General features: G+C 47.1%; 1 protein-coding gene and 1 long non-coding RNA gene across 6 annotated transcripts in view; both read right to left on the bottom strand.

Moving 5' to 3' along the window:
- The window catches only part of Trio (trio Rho guanine nucleotide exchange factor), a 317034-nt gene that overhangs the window by 165086 nt on the left and 136715 nt on the right, over window positions 1–15233 (bottom strand). For all 5 annotated transcript variants that reach the window (XM_076551700.1, XM_076551702.1, XM_076551703.1 and 2 more), the window contains exons 8-9: window positions 9743–9874; window positions 2001–2231 (exon numbers count right to left, since the gene is read on the bottom strand). In XM_076551700.1, the coding sequence (XP_076407815.1) occupies window positions 2001–2231; window positions 9743–9874 (363 nt within the window). The remainder of the gene's footprint in view (window positions 1–2000; window positions 2232–9742; window positions 9875–15233) is intronic.
- Window positions 13618–14666, bottom strand: LOC143268629 (uncharacterized). Its single transcript, XR_013044675.1, has 2 exons — window positions 14563–14666; window positions 13618–14475 (listed from the first exon to the last, which is right to left on the bottom strand). It is a non-coding gene; the product is annotated as an uncharacterized LOC143268629 (long non-coding RNA).

Raw genomic sequence — 15233 nt, 5'->3', positions numbered from 1 at the left:
GGAAACCATAATCATCTGTGTCTACATTTGGAAAGTTCTGTATTCCTTTCTCTGCACAACAGTTACTAAGGCTTTTCCCTTACCCAGAACAAAATTGATGGGATCGCTAACTGGCTCATTATATTCTTATAGATTATTTTCAACTGTATAAATCTGTCTTCAGTTACTATCTTTCTAAAATGCTGTTCTGGTTTGTTTTGCTCATTTTGTCTCAGCTTACCACCCTGTTTAACACGACAAAAACTTGTTACCGATCTCTTGAGTTCAGAGAAGCTATCCTGCTGTCAACACGTTTGTTTTGATTAATCTTTCTGGTTTTTAGCTTTGGTGTCTCAAGTCAAACCTACATAGAGATTTCCTGTTTTCATTAACAGGTCCAAACCAGTACAAGTCAGCAAAAGATATTCCCCCTTAGTGGCAATATCCGTTTTTGTGGAATGTTAAAAGGAGTATTGGTGTGTGATTGGGAAACACTTTCTCCTCCTGATATTCCACCTAATATTCTGTAAATGCTGGCTTACACAGGAGAGCTCAGAATTATTGCTACTTCCCACATGATATGTGCTGTTTTCAAATTCAGGTATTTTATGTACTTGGTGCCAGACCAGATAGCTGGACCCTGAAGCTCTTCTGAAGGGCTTCCTTCTTGGTACCTTCCCCTAGCCTACACAGTTCCGGCCATTACTCTCATACAAGGGTCTCAAACAGCCAGGGAGAGAGCGCCCTGCTGCTGCTTTCTCTGGGGAGAAGAGGGGCCTCTGTTAGAAAGTGCATCGGCTCACAACTATGTCACCAAGGGAGACCCAAGGGATATGAGATGTAATCTATTAACTGTCCCACCTTCAAGACTTTTTGAACAATTCAGACGGAAGAGAATTTGTATTTTCACCCTGTGGTACTTATTCCCTCATACAGCCTCTAAGGAGGCGAGCTCAACCCTCTTCTCCCCCGATTAAAAAAAAAAAAAAAAAAAGTAGTAAAAATATCAGAGGCCGGGCGGTGGTGGCGCACGCCTTTAATCCCAGCACTTGGGAGGCAGAGCCAGGCGGATCTCTGTGAGTTTGAGGCCAGCCTGGTCTCCAAAGCGAGTTCCAGGAAAGGTGCAAAGCTACACAGAGAAACCCTGTCTCGAAAAACCAAAAAAAAAAAAATCAGAATGCTCCCTGCTGAGGTATTTTATTACACGATCTCCAGAGACCTCAAAAACACAGTCAGAAACAGTACAGTAGGTGAAAAGTATAAATCCCAGAACTGTGGCAAGTACTGTGAACTCACCAGACTTGTACCAAATGATGTCCACAGGGAGAATCGTCTGTCTGTCAGAACAGACAACCCCCTTAACTCAGGTGACTCCTGAGAGGCGGAACTCTGAACCTGCCTGAACCATGCACAGAGACGGGGACTAACTGACGTCAAAGAAGGAGGGAGGTCTGACCCCAGGACGACCGCAGGGGTTGACTGCAGGCCGCCTCCAGGATGCTTGTGCAGTGATTGCACACAGGCTCCTCCATCCGCAGGACTCACACACTGCCACCCCAGTTTCCACTGGTTTCAGGGCAGGGGCACGCGTTAACTATTGTCCTCGCTATGTCGCACTCTGCATGCTGCCCCTGCTTGAGTCCTCTTCAGCTGCGGACAGAACAGGCTGAGGACCCCAACTTACCCTATTTCCTACCACCACAGTCACAAAAGGATGCTGATTATTTAGAAATGAACAGCCATAACAGTCCACCTGACACATCGCTAAGCACCTGCCATACACCATCGGTGGCACCACCTACCTTAGAGGAACAACAGCCACATTGAAAACAGAATCAGTATTATTATCACAAGTCAACAAAAGTGAGAGGGAGTGGAGAGGACGGCCACGCTCACTCCAAGTGTCAGCACAGCAGAGTGAGTGGCCGAGAGCATCCGGTCACAGTCAGGAGCCAGAGCGCTGCCCCCCCGCCCCCCATGAGAACCAGGGCTAGCACTCTGCAAAGGGCACGGGCACCCACCTGCTGCACGTCCTGCTGGAAGACACAGAGCTGCAGCCTCTGGTGGAGCCGCACCTTCCGATGCTGCCAGATGTTCTCCAGTTGACGCTGGTGGTGCAGCACCTCGTGGATGACGTCCAGGACATGGTGCACAGCCTTGGAGTAGTTGGCGGAGGCTGTGAGGGAATCAGAGCTGCCCGGAGTCAGGGGACGCTGGAGCTTGTCAAGGAGAGACTTCCCGTCCTGGCTCACCTGCTCGCAGCACATGGGAGAGATTGTTCAGCATGTACGCTCTGCCCAGACTGCAGGCAGACCCTGTGACCAGGTGCACGTGTGTGTACACACAGCCACAGGCAACCACAGGTAAACAGAATAAAATGTAAAACCATCCATCAATTATCCAATGACATCCTAGAACCAAACATGATAGAACACCAAGTTAAAATAAACCTGCAATAGCATAAAGCCAGAGACAGCGCTCTCAATCTGCCTGTGTAACCGGAAGCAACAAACCCACTTGCTTCGTAGGGTAACTGTGAACTGAAGCTCAAAGTAAGAACTTTCTCTTGAGTTATTATGAGCAAATACAACAGGTCATCACAGTTCTGGTGCTGGATCTTAAAACCTCAGTCAGAATCAGTGATTGATTAACACCAGGTAAAAAGTAAACTTTTTGATGGACCCAAGGGGCAATTACATTTTACAAAATTAAAACAAAACTAAAGATGCCATTCTACTTAGTATATTAACTTTAAAGAAGTAATTCTGATTGGAACACTACCACGGAGTTATACCGTGGCAGTTAATTATCAAACTGCAATTAAATGAAAGCATTTAGACTATCCACAGAAATAAGAAAAGGGGCAGTGGATGTGGACAATAAGCAGTGTGTGTTTTTCCAATTTGGGATTCTTCAGATTATGAATAATTATGCCAAAGGCAGCAGGAAAAAAAAATGTCACCTGATGAGAAAACATAGTGGAGTATGTATGTAAGACAGGGTGCCTCGAGGAACCCTCAAGACCTTCCTTCCTGCTCAACACTCCGAAACATGAAACCACGTGAAGTTCTGTTAAGCGAACGGACAACAGCCTAGATGCCAGCTGACTTGGGATGCAGCGGACCTGGAAGAGACAGCTCACCCAGGGCCTGCACAGCACAGTGCTGCACCGGAAAGCTCTGGAACCGGCTCCCCTGACCCGCCCCAAATGTAACATAACACAGTGGTTTTCCCGGCCGGCATCAAGGCCTCTGCTGGAACTGTGGACTGTTCTTATAAAGGCTTGTGAGTCTGCAACTCATCTGACACAAGCTGACAGCACCACTTCAATGACAGTGACTGGGTAAGAAAGAACCGTGTTAACCAGAGATAGTGCCGGCTGAAACAAAACGGGTAACACCAGCCAGGGGAGATCTGCTGCCCTGGAAGCCACCGTGTACCGGTCTGTGTGCTTGCTCTGCAGTGACTCGGGGGAAGACCTGGGTTTCCTATGCTAGGCGGGAGGCTGGGCGCTTGTCTAATGGATCGGCACACAGTGAGAAACTGCCCCTTCCCCTCTCTGGTCCATTTGCAGCACTACTGATCTTTCCAGGAACACCATGGCCACGTTCTCAGAGCAGAAGACACTCTGAGAACATATTGTGAGACACAACTAACTCAAGAAAATCATATCCCCCTGTCAATTCCTTCTCAGGATGTACTTCCCTAATGGAAGGCATCTCTAGTGCCATTCACAACAGGTTTATATGTGTGACCAGTCTGAACGCCTAATCTCTTCTAGGGTAGATGCAGAAACTTGGATGTTTATAAACTGAAATATGTTTGCTCACCAATCACCTTTCTATTGTGTCTAACGGACTACAGCATACACACTGCTTCTGTGCATATAAACTCTATAGAGAAGATGAAATCACCTACACACTTTATCTCGGGTGAGTCAGGAGCATTGCTTCCGCTATACCCTCGGGTGCTTCATCTCTGGGGACTCAACAGTTGCTCCAACTGACTGACTTCTCCCTGAACTGGCCCTAGAAAGAATCCCTAAGCTCCAGCTTGTCACTTAGTACAATGTAGCAGTGATCTGATCTCAGCAGCTGTAGCTTCAGCAAGAACCCTGAGGCTGAGCCCCTCCCTCCCCACTGGAAAGGACAGCACAGAGTTCCTGACGCAAGTCTACCCATGTCGATTCCACAGATCTTGACAGGAACAATTCTACTCCAGTTAGCTGCCACAGATTTGCTACTCAAAAAGTGATATTTAAGCACGTTAAACAATACATGATGTATATTTATATAACTTTGAGCAAAATTTCCATATTTTGGGCAATATAGTAACAAATGGAAAAGTGCATTACAATTTTTATAAATACTGTAGCTGTCCCGTACAGAAAGATTTTAAATGATACACAATAACCAGAAAAAAATTAATGACAGAAGGTGGTCACCTATGCAGGAGAGCACACAGACAAACAAAAACAAGACATCTGAAATATTCAGAGGTAACATGAAGCTGGTGTTGTTCAGTGGGTGGTGGAGTCTGAATAGCCTCAACTACAGAAGCAAGTGATGCTTATGCTGCGTCTAGGAGCCACCCAGGGCCTTTCTAGAGGCCACGCTGCTGCCCAAGGCAGAGCAGCTGCGAAAAGAAAGTCAGACTTCCTTATCAGAGGGCAAGAGTTCCCACGATCGGAACATGGGGCTATGGGACTTGATAGGCAATCAAATCGCATTTTATAAAGATTAACATTCTATTAATATATGCATGAACAAATATGTTTGAATACCTACATGAGCTGGGAAAATGCAAGAACTGACAAAAGCAAACTGTAACTACAGACAAATTCAAGCTTACTATATCAAAGGTGTGTTTGTTCCTAACATTCAGGGGAAATTTGTATAAAATCTCTGCTAGTATGCTTCCTGGGCAGCTCCCAATGACTGAGACAGCACACTCTATTATGTGGATCCCTGTGAGCTGCCCTAAAACCACCCCCCAGGGACCTCCTGGGGCTGGCCTAATCTAGCTCTAACACTTGGTTCTCTGCATTTCTCAGCAAGTCAGATTCTGAACTGAGAGCCCTAAAGGAAGATGCTTCACTTGCCCAAAGAGACACATGTGGACTTCACTGCTCAAGGCTGCAAGACCAACGGTGAACCAAAGAGCAAACAGACACTACTCTGAGAAGAGTCAGTGAGGCCCAGAGGGATGGTGTCCATCCACAAGTGTTAGGAAATGACAGGCCAGAGACCTAAGAAAAAAGGGGCAAAATACACAAAACCACTCAACCTAGCCTCAAACACCGGCTTTGTGAAATGAAAGTACCATCTGCAGGGACTCTGGGCCACCGACGTCACCTCTGACTCTTTCAAAAGTCTGCCGTGGGCATGACTTAACTGATCTCTCTGTCTGACTACGATGCACACAGCAGTAGCACAGGCATGGACCGAATAAGACAAAGCAAAGCAGGTGCCTGAGCTTTGAAAAAAGCATCAGAAGGTTTCCCACATCGAGAGACAAATGAAGACGTTGTCCTTGAATGAAAAAGTAAAGTGGAGACAGCAGAGGAAACAGTGAGGCCGAGAAGGAAGCACCCGTGAGAGGCAGCAGCTTATGGACAGTGCAGCCTACAGGACCCTGGAGCTGCAGACCCAAGGCTCCTAAGAAAAGATAAAGGAGCCAGGCAGTGGTGGCGCACGCCTTTAATCCCAGCACTCGGGAGGCAGAGCCAGGCGGACCTCTGTGAGTTCAAGGCCAGCCCAGTCTACAGAGAGATCCAGGACAGGCACCAAAGCTACACAGAGAAACCTTGTTTCAGAAACCAAAACCAAAACCAACCAACCAAAAAAAGACAAAGAACTGTTTCTCAATCAGTGGCTTCTAAGTCACGTGCACGGCCGTCCCTCTGCCACAGAAGAAACCCCAGAGTGGAGGTCTGTCACCTTGAGGTGCAGCACAAGAAGCTACTCCTTGCTTTCTAAAGCAAGTTTGAAAACTCTGGTTGGGGATGGTGGGAGGGGATAAGCATTAAAAATCAGAGCAGTCCAGTCTTCCTCATTTTCTGTTAGGGAGAAAATGCAGAGCAGAGGTAGTGAAGGGTGGGAGCCCTCAGCTTCCTAAAGAGTGGGCAGCAGAGAAATAGGAAACAGAGCTGTCACACTACCCATTTGGGAGACAGCAGGGACACAAAGTGAACACATCGGTTGACAAACAAAACACGGAAAGTAGGTTTCTTGCTGCCTAGTAAGGGATTTATGAGCACTGAGGAGAAAGGGTGCCAAGGCCCCCAGTGGAACTGGAGTGGAGAAACAGGTCAGCATGTGTATTTGTAAAATACAGGTAGAAACAGACACAGGGAGAATTTTATATGTGCAAGTGTGCATATGGAGGGGTGGGTGATGGGTGGGTGGATGGGTGGGTGGATGAATGGATGGATGGATGGATGGATGGATGCATGGATGCATGGGTAGATGGGTGGGTGGGTAGGTGGGTGGGTGGATGGATGGGTGGGTCGGGGGATGGATGGATGGATGGATGGATGAATAAAGGTATGAGTAGATGAATTCATAGGGTGTGTATGTTTGTATGTGTGTATGTGAATGGTGGGAGAGTGGTGTGCAGACAGATACATGCACCTCCACATACATGTGTGTTATACTCTTAACTGTGCTTACAGAGCATAGAAGCACTGATACCTCACAAGCAAACAAGCATTCTGGTCTTACTTTCTAAATAGTACATAACAATACAAGGGTCTACTTTGCTAGTTGAGACGGCTGACCCCAGGAGCAAGCAGGGATGGTACAAGAAGATCTTGGAGCATCTTGTGACGCTAGTGCTCAAAGGAAAAGGCCATAGCTAATGGCCAGAGGTCAAATCTGGACAGTGGAGGCATCAAAACAGAGAAACAGGTATAACCCATTGAGTACAGCTTCAATAGGAGAAAGAGGGAGAGTGCCTCTTTCTCAAGACGGAAAAACCACCCACAAGCACAGAAGAACTGAACCACACGAATGTGGCAGCAGTCCTCTGTGGATGCTGGGATGTGGGACAAAGTATAATAAGGACAGAGACTGGCATGCTGCATCACCATCACCCTATGGTGTCACAGGGCAACTGTGTGGGCTCCTGAAAGTGACATCACCATGGAAACCCACCAGGAGGGCATGCCCTAAGTGGAGGGAAGTGGGGGATTGCCTGGGCCTAGGAATAGAGTCTGGCTAAGAATGAAAATTTTGTACTTTTAAAGACCATCCAAGACATAAAAGGCAGGAAAAGAGATGGCCAAGACATATAATGTGATATTTGACAGTGTCTAGGACCAGAAAAGTAGGAGACTCTGAATGGGTCTATGGAAAGGAAGTCTGTACTAAGAGAGGGGCAGTGTAGGGAGAGCAGAACTGTGTTACATGCTAAACACGGGCAGGTCTGGGTCCAGGAATGTGGAAGTGAGGTGCCATTCTACTGCTTTTCAATTGGTCGTAAACGATTTTATAATTTACAGGCAAAAGAATTGTCATGTTTTCTGAAAATCTTTTCAGTTGAGTTCAAACTGCTGTCTTCTTGAGTTTATAGTTCTGTTGTTAACATGTTCTTAGGCTAAAAATACAGTTTAAGACCTCAGCTTGGGAGGCTCTTTCTTCCCGTCAAATTATTTTGAATTATTAGTGCCAATTTACATTGCAACAAAACTACACCATAGGTAACGTATGTTCCGAGTCAAGATGCCCATTTTACAGGATGTGGAAAATAATTAGAGATTCTGTATGTAGCTAAGAGTGCCGACATCAGTCAGGTCCAAGTGAGTCTGGTGTACGCCATGCATTTTCTCAGCTGGTCCCATAAGCAGAGCTTCACCAGCTGTGCTGAGAAAAAAAAGCTGCTTGATGCCTTTTCAGTCTGGGGAGGGCAGGGTGTACAGGTGCCTGGTGCAGGTCCACCACGGTCATCAGAGAGCAGTGTGGGAGAAAGACTCCTGTCAGAGTAGGTGACGGAAGGCTCCCTCGCGCGCGTGTGTTAGAACCATTCACTTCCTTCACTACACGTCAGAACTAACTGCTGCGCAGAAACGGCACACGAGGGAAGGAACCTGATGACTTTCAGCAGTCACATAATCCTCATGAGTCAGTGTGACTTAAAGATGAAAACTTCTTCCAGTTTTCAGTTGGAATGTAATAGACTAGCACTCGTGTAAGCAGCTCCTAATCCACTGAACAACTGACTAGCTGTGCATGCTCAACTAAGAAATACAGAATCAGCGTTCCAGAGAAAACAGAAAATAGTACTCAAAAAAAAAAAAAAGACACCCTTGTTAGGCACAAGGGTAAGTGTGTCAGAAAGCAGACTGGACCGCACCTGAACCGAGAACAGTGGTGTCTGCACGTCCGTTTAACCTGCCCTGGACATCAACTCCTGTCCTCAGCTTCCTGCTCTGAGTTCCTGCTCTGACTTCCTTCAGTGAACAGTGATGAATACAGGAGTGGAAGCCCAATAGACCCTTTCCTCCCCAAGCTGCTTTCGGCCGGTCGTGGTGTTTCATCACAGCAACAGTAACCCTAAGACACCACCTGTCTTCACGGCCAGGTCAACAAGACACGGGCGAGGACGACACTCTGCAACCCCTCTGCGGCTGGGTCCTCACCGCGCGGCCGGTGACATGATAGAGAGGTGACCGAGCCTGTTAGATGGGAACATGCCACTATCCCACTCTACCAGCTGACCTGGCAACAAGTCATGTCACCTCGGTGTCTCAGGGGCTTTCTCACCTGTACTGCAGGGGCAGTGACAGTGCACACCTCAGAACCGTGAGCGCAAATCTGTCTAAAATCTGTACCACAAAGCATGGTACACAAGTCACAGCAGAGGGCGGGGCATGGCGGGGCACGCCTTTAATCCCAGCACTCGGGAGGCAGAGGCAGGTGAGTTCCAGGACAGCCAGGGCAGACAGAGAAACCCTGTCTCAAAAAAAAAAAAAAAAGTTGGCAGCAGAAAGTGAGACAGGGACACAACAAGCACATAATGTAGGACCTTAAAACTCACAAGGAAAATGTCACATTTCGTGCCTGGTCCTCCATGGTCTCATGTCTTCAATGTTCCCCAGCAACTGTACCATTTGGATGCTCTGGAATCCAGAGGTGGGCTTGGCAAGTAGAAGTAGGTCACCAGGACTAGGTGTCTGAAGGTTAACTTGGTCCTGGTTCCGGCCTCTGTCTCCCTGTTTCTTGTGAGGAGTCCTGAGCCCTAAACTCATGAGTCAAAATAGATCTTTCCCCTTAGGTTGCTTCTGTTGGGTACTGTGGTCACACCTGTACAGAAGTAACCAGCACGCCTGGATGTCTAAGACAGCAAGCTCGACACTTGGCAAACAGTGAATGTTTCACAATCCAGAGCATGCGAATGAAGCATGGTTCCCTTCATGAACAAGCTTCATTCGTGAAGATTTAATTGAATTTGACTGGACTATATAGCATACAAATGCAGGTTTCCCAAACACATGTAGAAAGAAGGCTGGCATTTTGATTATTTAACAGACAAAAATATAGGCACCCCATTTCCAAAAGTCTCAAGCCATGCAAAAACTGCCTTCTGGCCACCACAGGCTTTCCTCTCCGCCTTCACCCTACCTAACAGAAATCCAAATGCTGGGTGAATAAACAGTTTAACAGAACACAGCTTTTCCTGAGCTGCCCAGAACTTCCCTTTGCAGCTTGAGAGCTATCATTGAAAACCATCGATGCCTTGCACTCTGAGTAAAACACACCCTTACCTCAGAATAAGCGAGGGTGATGTGCTCGTAGATCCCCTGGTGATGATGAATGGCGTCTTCCAGGTCCTGCAGCTCGGAGGGAAGGTCGACCTCACCACAGGCCTTACACCACGAGTCCACATTGCTCATATACTTGGAGGTTAAAAGAAAAAGATTATTTCTATCAATCACTAATCATTTAGGTTGAAAGGGAGACATTCTACAACACGGTTTTGATAGGTGGTATAGCTGAGGGAGAATGTAAGCAAATAATACCATAGTTGGAGATCACTGCAAAATGGCTGTTCTGATTCTCCACTGGGATGTGGGTCTTGGGCTCCACCCCCAGAGGCTGGGGGAGGGGCTGCTGGTGCAAGCAGCTGCAGTTAATGGGACCCCTGATGTGTGCTGCTCATGGCCCCAGAGCAACACTGTCTGGCCTTGTCTGTCTGTTCTCTCCTGACTGGCTTTCCCAGTCCACGATGAAATCCTGTCTCCTACCTCCCCTGTAGCCCAGCATAGGTGAACATCATGTCCACTCTTCCCCACTCCCCTCTCAGGCCCAAGAGGGCTGAGCAGCAGGTGGGCTTCATGGGGGTGGGGGGTTATCTGTCTGCAGCTTTACTTTTCCTCCTGCATACTTACAGGAAAGACCAAGGCTCTTGAACTATTCAGCTCAGGCTGGGAAGGCAGCCTGCCTACTCTCCAGGCTTTCAGGAGAAACATCAGGAGAAGGAGATTGGTGAGGTAGCCTGGAGTGCTCAGCTTGGAATGCTGACTGCTGTTCCAAGGCCACCCCACTCCCTCCCCCCTCTCTCCCCCTCCTCCCACCACCACCATCCACCTCCAGCACTCATCAATAGTGATAAATCACTGCGAAATTTCCTAGGGAGGGAGATGCTATCAGAATCCTTCACAGTTAAGTGTCAAAAGAAAGCACAGAAGGCCCAATTAAAGAGGCTAATTCAATTAAGCCAAATAGATGGCAACCCAGAGGATGGGTTTAACCTCTCTGAGGCCAGTCCCTCACAGGCCTATGCTCAGCAGGAAAGGCAGAGGGTAGGGTCTGGGAGAGGGAAAGCAGTGTAACTCTCGGGACAGGGAGAGCAACCTTCAAGTTATTCACAGTATACAGGAGCTTCAGAGAGACAAGTCACCCATGTACTGACAGCTCATGGAATCCTCTGTACATGCAAACCTCAGGGTCTGAAGTCAGGTTACCCGGCAGTGACACCAGACAGCCTGTGGTTTCTGGTGTCTTCAAGCATCCCTCAACCAACGTGAGAACCACTGACTATTGATCGCCATCACCACTTCCATGCAGTCTCCTAATGCTCTCAAGGCAATGGGAGTCATAGTAAGATTACTCCAGACCTCTCCTCCCACACATACAGACACGCACAACCACCCCCGTGCATTTTAAGTGTTTCTTGGGTAGCGTGCTCTATAAATGTCAATCAGGACAGGCAGGCCGGATGCTGCTGAGTAATCTTCAGCGCTGTTTCACTCTCTCCCTCTGTTTGCACTTAGTACCAATTAATAAGTTATTGTGAACCCTCTTCCAATATGGATTGGCTGACCTTTATTTATAAGTCATCAGGTCCAAACCAGCAATTAATTAGCTCATAGAGAATAGCCACTGCCAAGCACCCCAAACGTAGACTTGCAGTGTATTCCTAAGAAGAGGTAAGACGCTTCTCGTGGCACACTGCCTTAATTAGATGCTACCCTAGTTCACCGTTTAATGGGGAGCAGGGCCAGAGGCCACGCATCAAATCTCTATGCATTCATTCATCTCCAGTTTCTGAAACAACTAAAATCAGTACAGGACTGCATCCACCCAGCAGATTCCTGAAATAACAAAATACTTAAGTTGTTTTTCAAGAAAAACTTCTAAGACCGACTCAAAGATAGTTTGCAATGGGCTTTTCAAGAACGGACATGCAGAGGAAGCCAGCTCAACTCGAGCAACGGCCTTCTCATGGCACTGGGTCAAAATCTTCCCCACAAGACAGAACTCCTTCAGGGAAGAAACATGACACCAGTGAAGAGGCACAAGGACACCCACTCCTGGCAGAGGAACCTCAAAGCTCCCATCCAATCCACAGCAGGCTCTCCCTGGCCCCTCCTCTGCAGAAGCCTCCCTGCAGCCTGCTGGATGACTACATAATAATTTAAAAAAGTTCTTTCTTTATGCATAACCTGATGCCATGTTTCGGTTTCTATGTACTCAGGTAGAGGCCACACTCATTAGCGGGATGCATAGGCCAGACCAGGACCTCCAGCACAGGGAAAGCAGAGCTTGTAACACTGAAGAAAACTTGTTTTTAAGATGTCTTTTTTCCCCTTTTATGTGCTTTGGTTGTAGTTCTATCTTGTCTAGGTCATTTTCCCTTATTCCTCCTGGACAATATTTGATAATCATTCCTATTGTATATAGTTTTGTGTTAGGTTAGAATTTTCTTATTTAGACAAAAGGGGGAGATGTAGTGGGTAGCTGTTCCAGCTTTGACCTTGAAACACTGCCCCTAGTGTGGCAGCGAGTAACTGCTTATGACCTGCCCCTGGGGCATGGCCTATACGAGACCCCTTAAGACCGGAGATGCGTACGTGCTTGCTCTCTTGGCTCTTTGTGGACCTGTAGGCTGGATTGCAGATCAAGTCAGAGTTCTCCAGAGGACTATGCTGAGCTGCACCTCATCTCTCTCAGATCCTGTAGCTGACCCTTAGTGGCTGTAAGTTGCCCCTGAAATAAACCTCTTTTAATTACCAGATAAATTATGTGGAATTGCCTCGCTAATTGCTATTGTAGGTGCCAGATCCTCTGGAACTGGAGTTATTGACAGTTATGAGCTATCATGTGGGTGCTGGAAATTGAACCCTGGGCCTCTGGAAGAGCAGCTAATGTTCTTAGCTGCTGAGAGCTCTCTTACTTGAACCAACCCAAGATGTCTCTTTTTCAGTAATCCTGAACAGAAGATGAAAAGGAGTTACCTCAACTACCTCAGATACTCTGCAAAGTTGAGTGTAATGAGTGAGGGAGAAATGACTGACAGCTTCAGAATGAGGCCTTGAATAATTCCTTAGCAGACTAATTTACTCTAAGCGTGTACCTTGGAGCTAGGGTCCTCCAGGCAATTCTTTCCAAACCACCCCTCCCTCAATATCCCCTTCCCCACCTCCTGACGACTCTGCCTAGCACAGGCAGTGGAGGAGACAGAGAGGGACTGAAATGTCCTAGACTGTGAACTATCTGGCTATTACTCAGAGGGATTTCTCCTCCTGAGAAAAGCCAAGGGTTGACAATAAAACAAACATACTCAAGCACAAACCTCAGAGTTCCTCTCTCTGTCTCATCTCACTTTGCTTTCGTTTCTAGATAATAACTGAATTCTATAATAATAGAACACTTTTCTCTCCTCTGGCCATGGAAATCACAGGGCATGTGAGCGCTTCCATGCATGGACCATGAATCTAGCTCAGAGGCACCAATACAGAAACCTGGAGAAAACAGTTTAGCAAGTTTGACATGAAACAAACATGCCAGTGATCACTCTACATAGCACCAACCTATTTCTTAATATGCTACTGTTTCCAGACATAGCTTTTACCCTAAATCCTTCCCACTCCATGAGAATATTGTTAATACCATAAACCAAGAATTAAGTCTTGACTCTGAAGAAAAGCATTTGTAAAAAATGTTTACTTAAAAAATAAAATAAAGTTAATATGGGAATATTGCATATTCTTTGTCTGCTTCCAAAGTGATACTTAAGTGGTAGTCTATTCTTTTCAATTATTTAACTCAGACCTATACCTAAATCACCCAAATGTATATTCCATAAGAGGACAATCGTGTATAAATCATTGTCCTTTGTTTTATACATTTGTGTGTGTGTGTGTGTGTGTGTGTGTGTGTGTGTGTGTGTGTGTTCAGATGTGTGTATGTGTTCAGGGGTGTGTGTGTGCATGTGTGTGTGTGTGTGTGTGTGTGTGTGTGTTCAAGTGTGTGTGTATTTCAGGTGTGTCTGTTCATTCAGGTGTGTGTTTGTGTGTGACTGCAAGTGCCACAGTGTTATGATATTTTATTTGTGCTCTAATAAATGAAGCTTACATGGAGATCCGAGGATAAAGCCAGCCACCATATTAAACATAGAAGTCAGGCAATGGTAGCACACTCCTTTAATCCTAGCATTTGGAATGCAGAGATTCATCCGGATGTCTGTGAGTTTAAGGTCACATTGGGAACAGAGCCAGGTATGGTGGCACACGCCTTTAATTCTCAGTGCTAGTTAACCATAGAGGTCTGGAGGTCTGTACAGACAGACAGGAAGTGACAGAGCTGGGCAGAAAGAGGAAGTGATGTAGCTGGGCAGAGAGAGGAAGTGAGATGGCGAGACAGTAAAGATATAGACAGGAGTACACAGGAAGTAGCCCTCTCTCGGGCTGAGGATTTCTAGCAGTAAGAACATGACTGACTTCTTTCTGCTTCCCTGATCTCTCAGTTTTTACCCCAGTATCTGGCTCTGGGTTTTTATGAATAAGACGGTTTAGCACTTCATCTTACACCACAGTGCAGACCCTGGTCCTTGCTCTCCGGGGCTCCTGTTGTTCACACTCGCATCCATCGGGCTGGCTAGCCGGCTCGGGCTGCTGAGGACCCCCCATCTGCACCTCTGGGGCTCCTGTTGTTCACACTCGCATCCATCGGGCTGGCTAGCCTGCGGGCTGCTGAGGACCCCCCATCTGCACCTCTGGGGCTCCTGTTGTTCACACTCGCATCCATCGGGCTGGCTGGCCTGCGGGCTGCTGCGGACCCCGCCCCGCCCCTCTGCTCTCACCACAGCAGTTGTGGGATTACAGATATGCACCAATGCCTCCAGCTTTGTACGGACGCTGGGGATTGAACTCAGGTCCTCATTCTTACGTGGCACGTGCTTTACCCGAGCCTAATAAAAACACACGTCATTTTAAGTGACTGTTGCCTTTTATACATCAGTGGAAAGTGTAGTTTTATATGAATATTAATGTAAGTGCAGAGCAGCTATTCTGATGAGGACCGACTCGAGTCACCGACCTCCATGCCAGGCCCAGGCTTAGGAGCGTGGGCAAACGCTGCTGTGCCAACTGTCTGGACCGTTACGTCTCTGGCCCCACTGAGGCTTCCACCAGGCTGACTGAAGGACGAAATGATCTTTAGCCTAATTTCATTTTGTTAAGAGCTGTGCAAACATCCCCAACTACAAAACCACTTGTGGTTAATTTATCTTTGACTGTTAACGCACAGAAAGCCATGCAGCCGTAGATGAGACAAGGCAATCCTGTTCTAGCTCAATCTCCATGTGCTGACTCAGCACTAACAGTGCCGCAGCCGTGGAAACACGCTGTCTGTGGTCTAGCCGCACAGTTGCCGGCCACATGTGCCTGGCAACTCCGGCCACAGGGAACAATTCAATCTTCCTTTAATTCATGCTTATTTTCATTATGATTCTATTACTTAATTTTATTTAAC

Source organism: Peromyscus maniculatus, chromosome 15 (assembly GCF_049852395.1).
Source record: "Peromyscus maniculatus bairdii isolate BWxNUB_F1_BW_parent chromosome 15, HU_Pman_BW_mat_3.1, whole genome shotgun sequence".
Lineage (NCBI taxonomy): Eukaryota > Metazoa > Chordata > Mammalia > Rodentia > Cricetidae > Peromyscus > Peromyscus maniculatus.
Note: the sequence above shows the minus strand (reverse complement) of the source record. Positions and strands in the feature narration are given on the sequence as shown.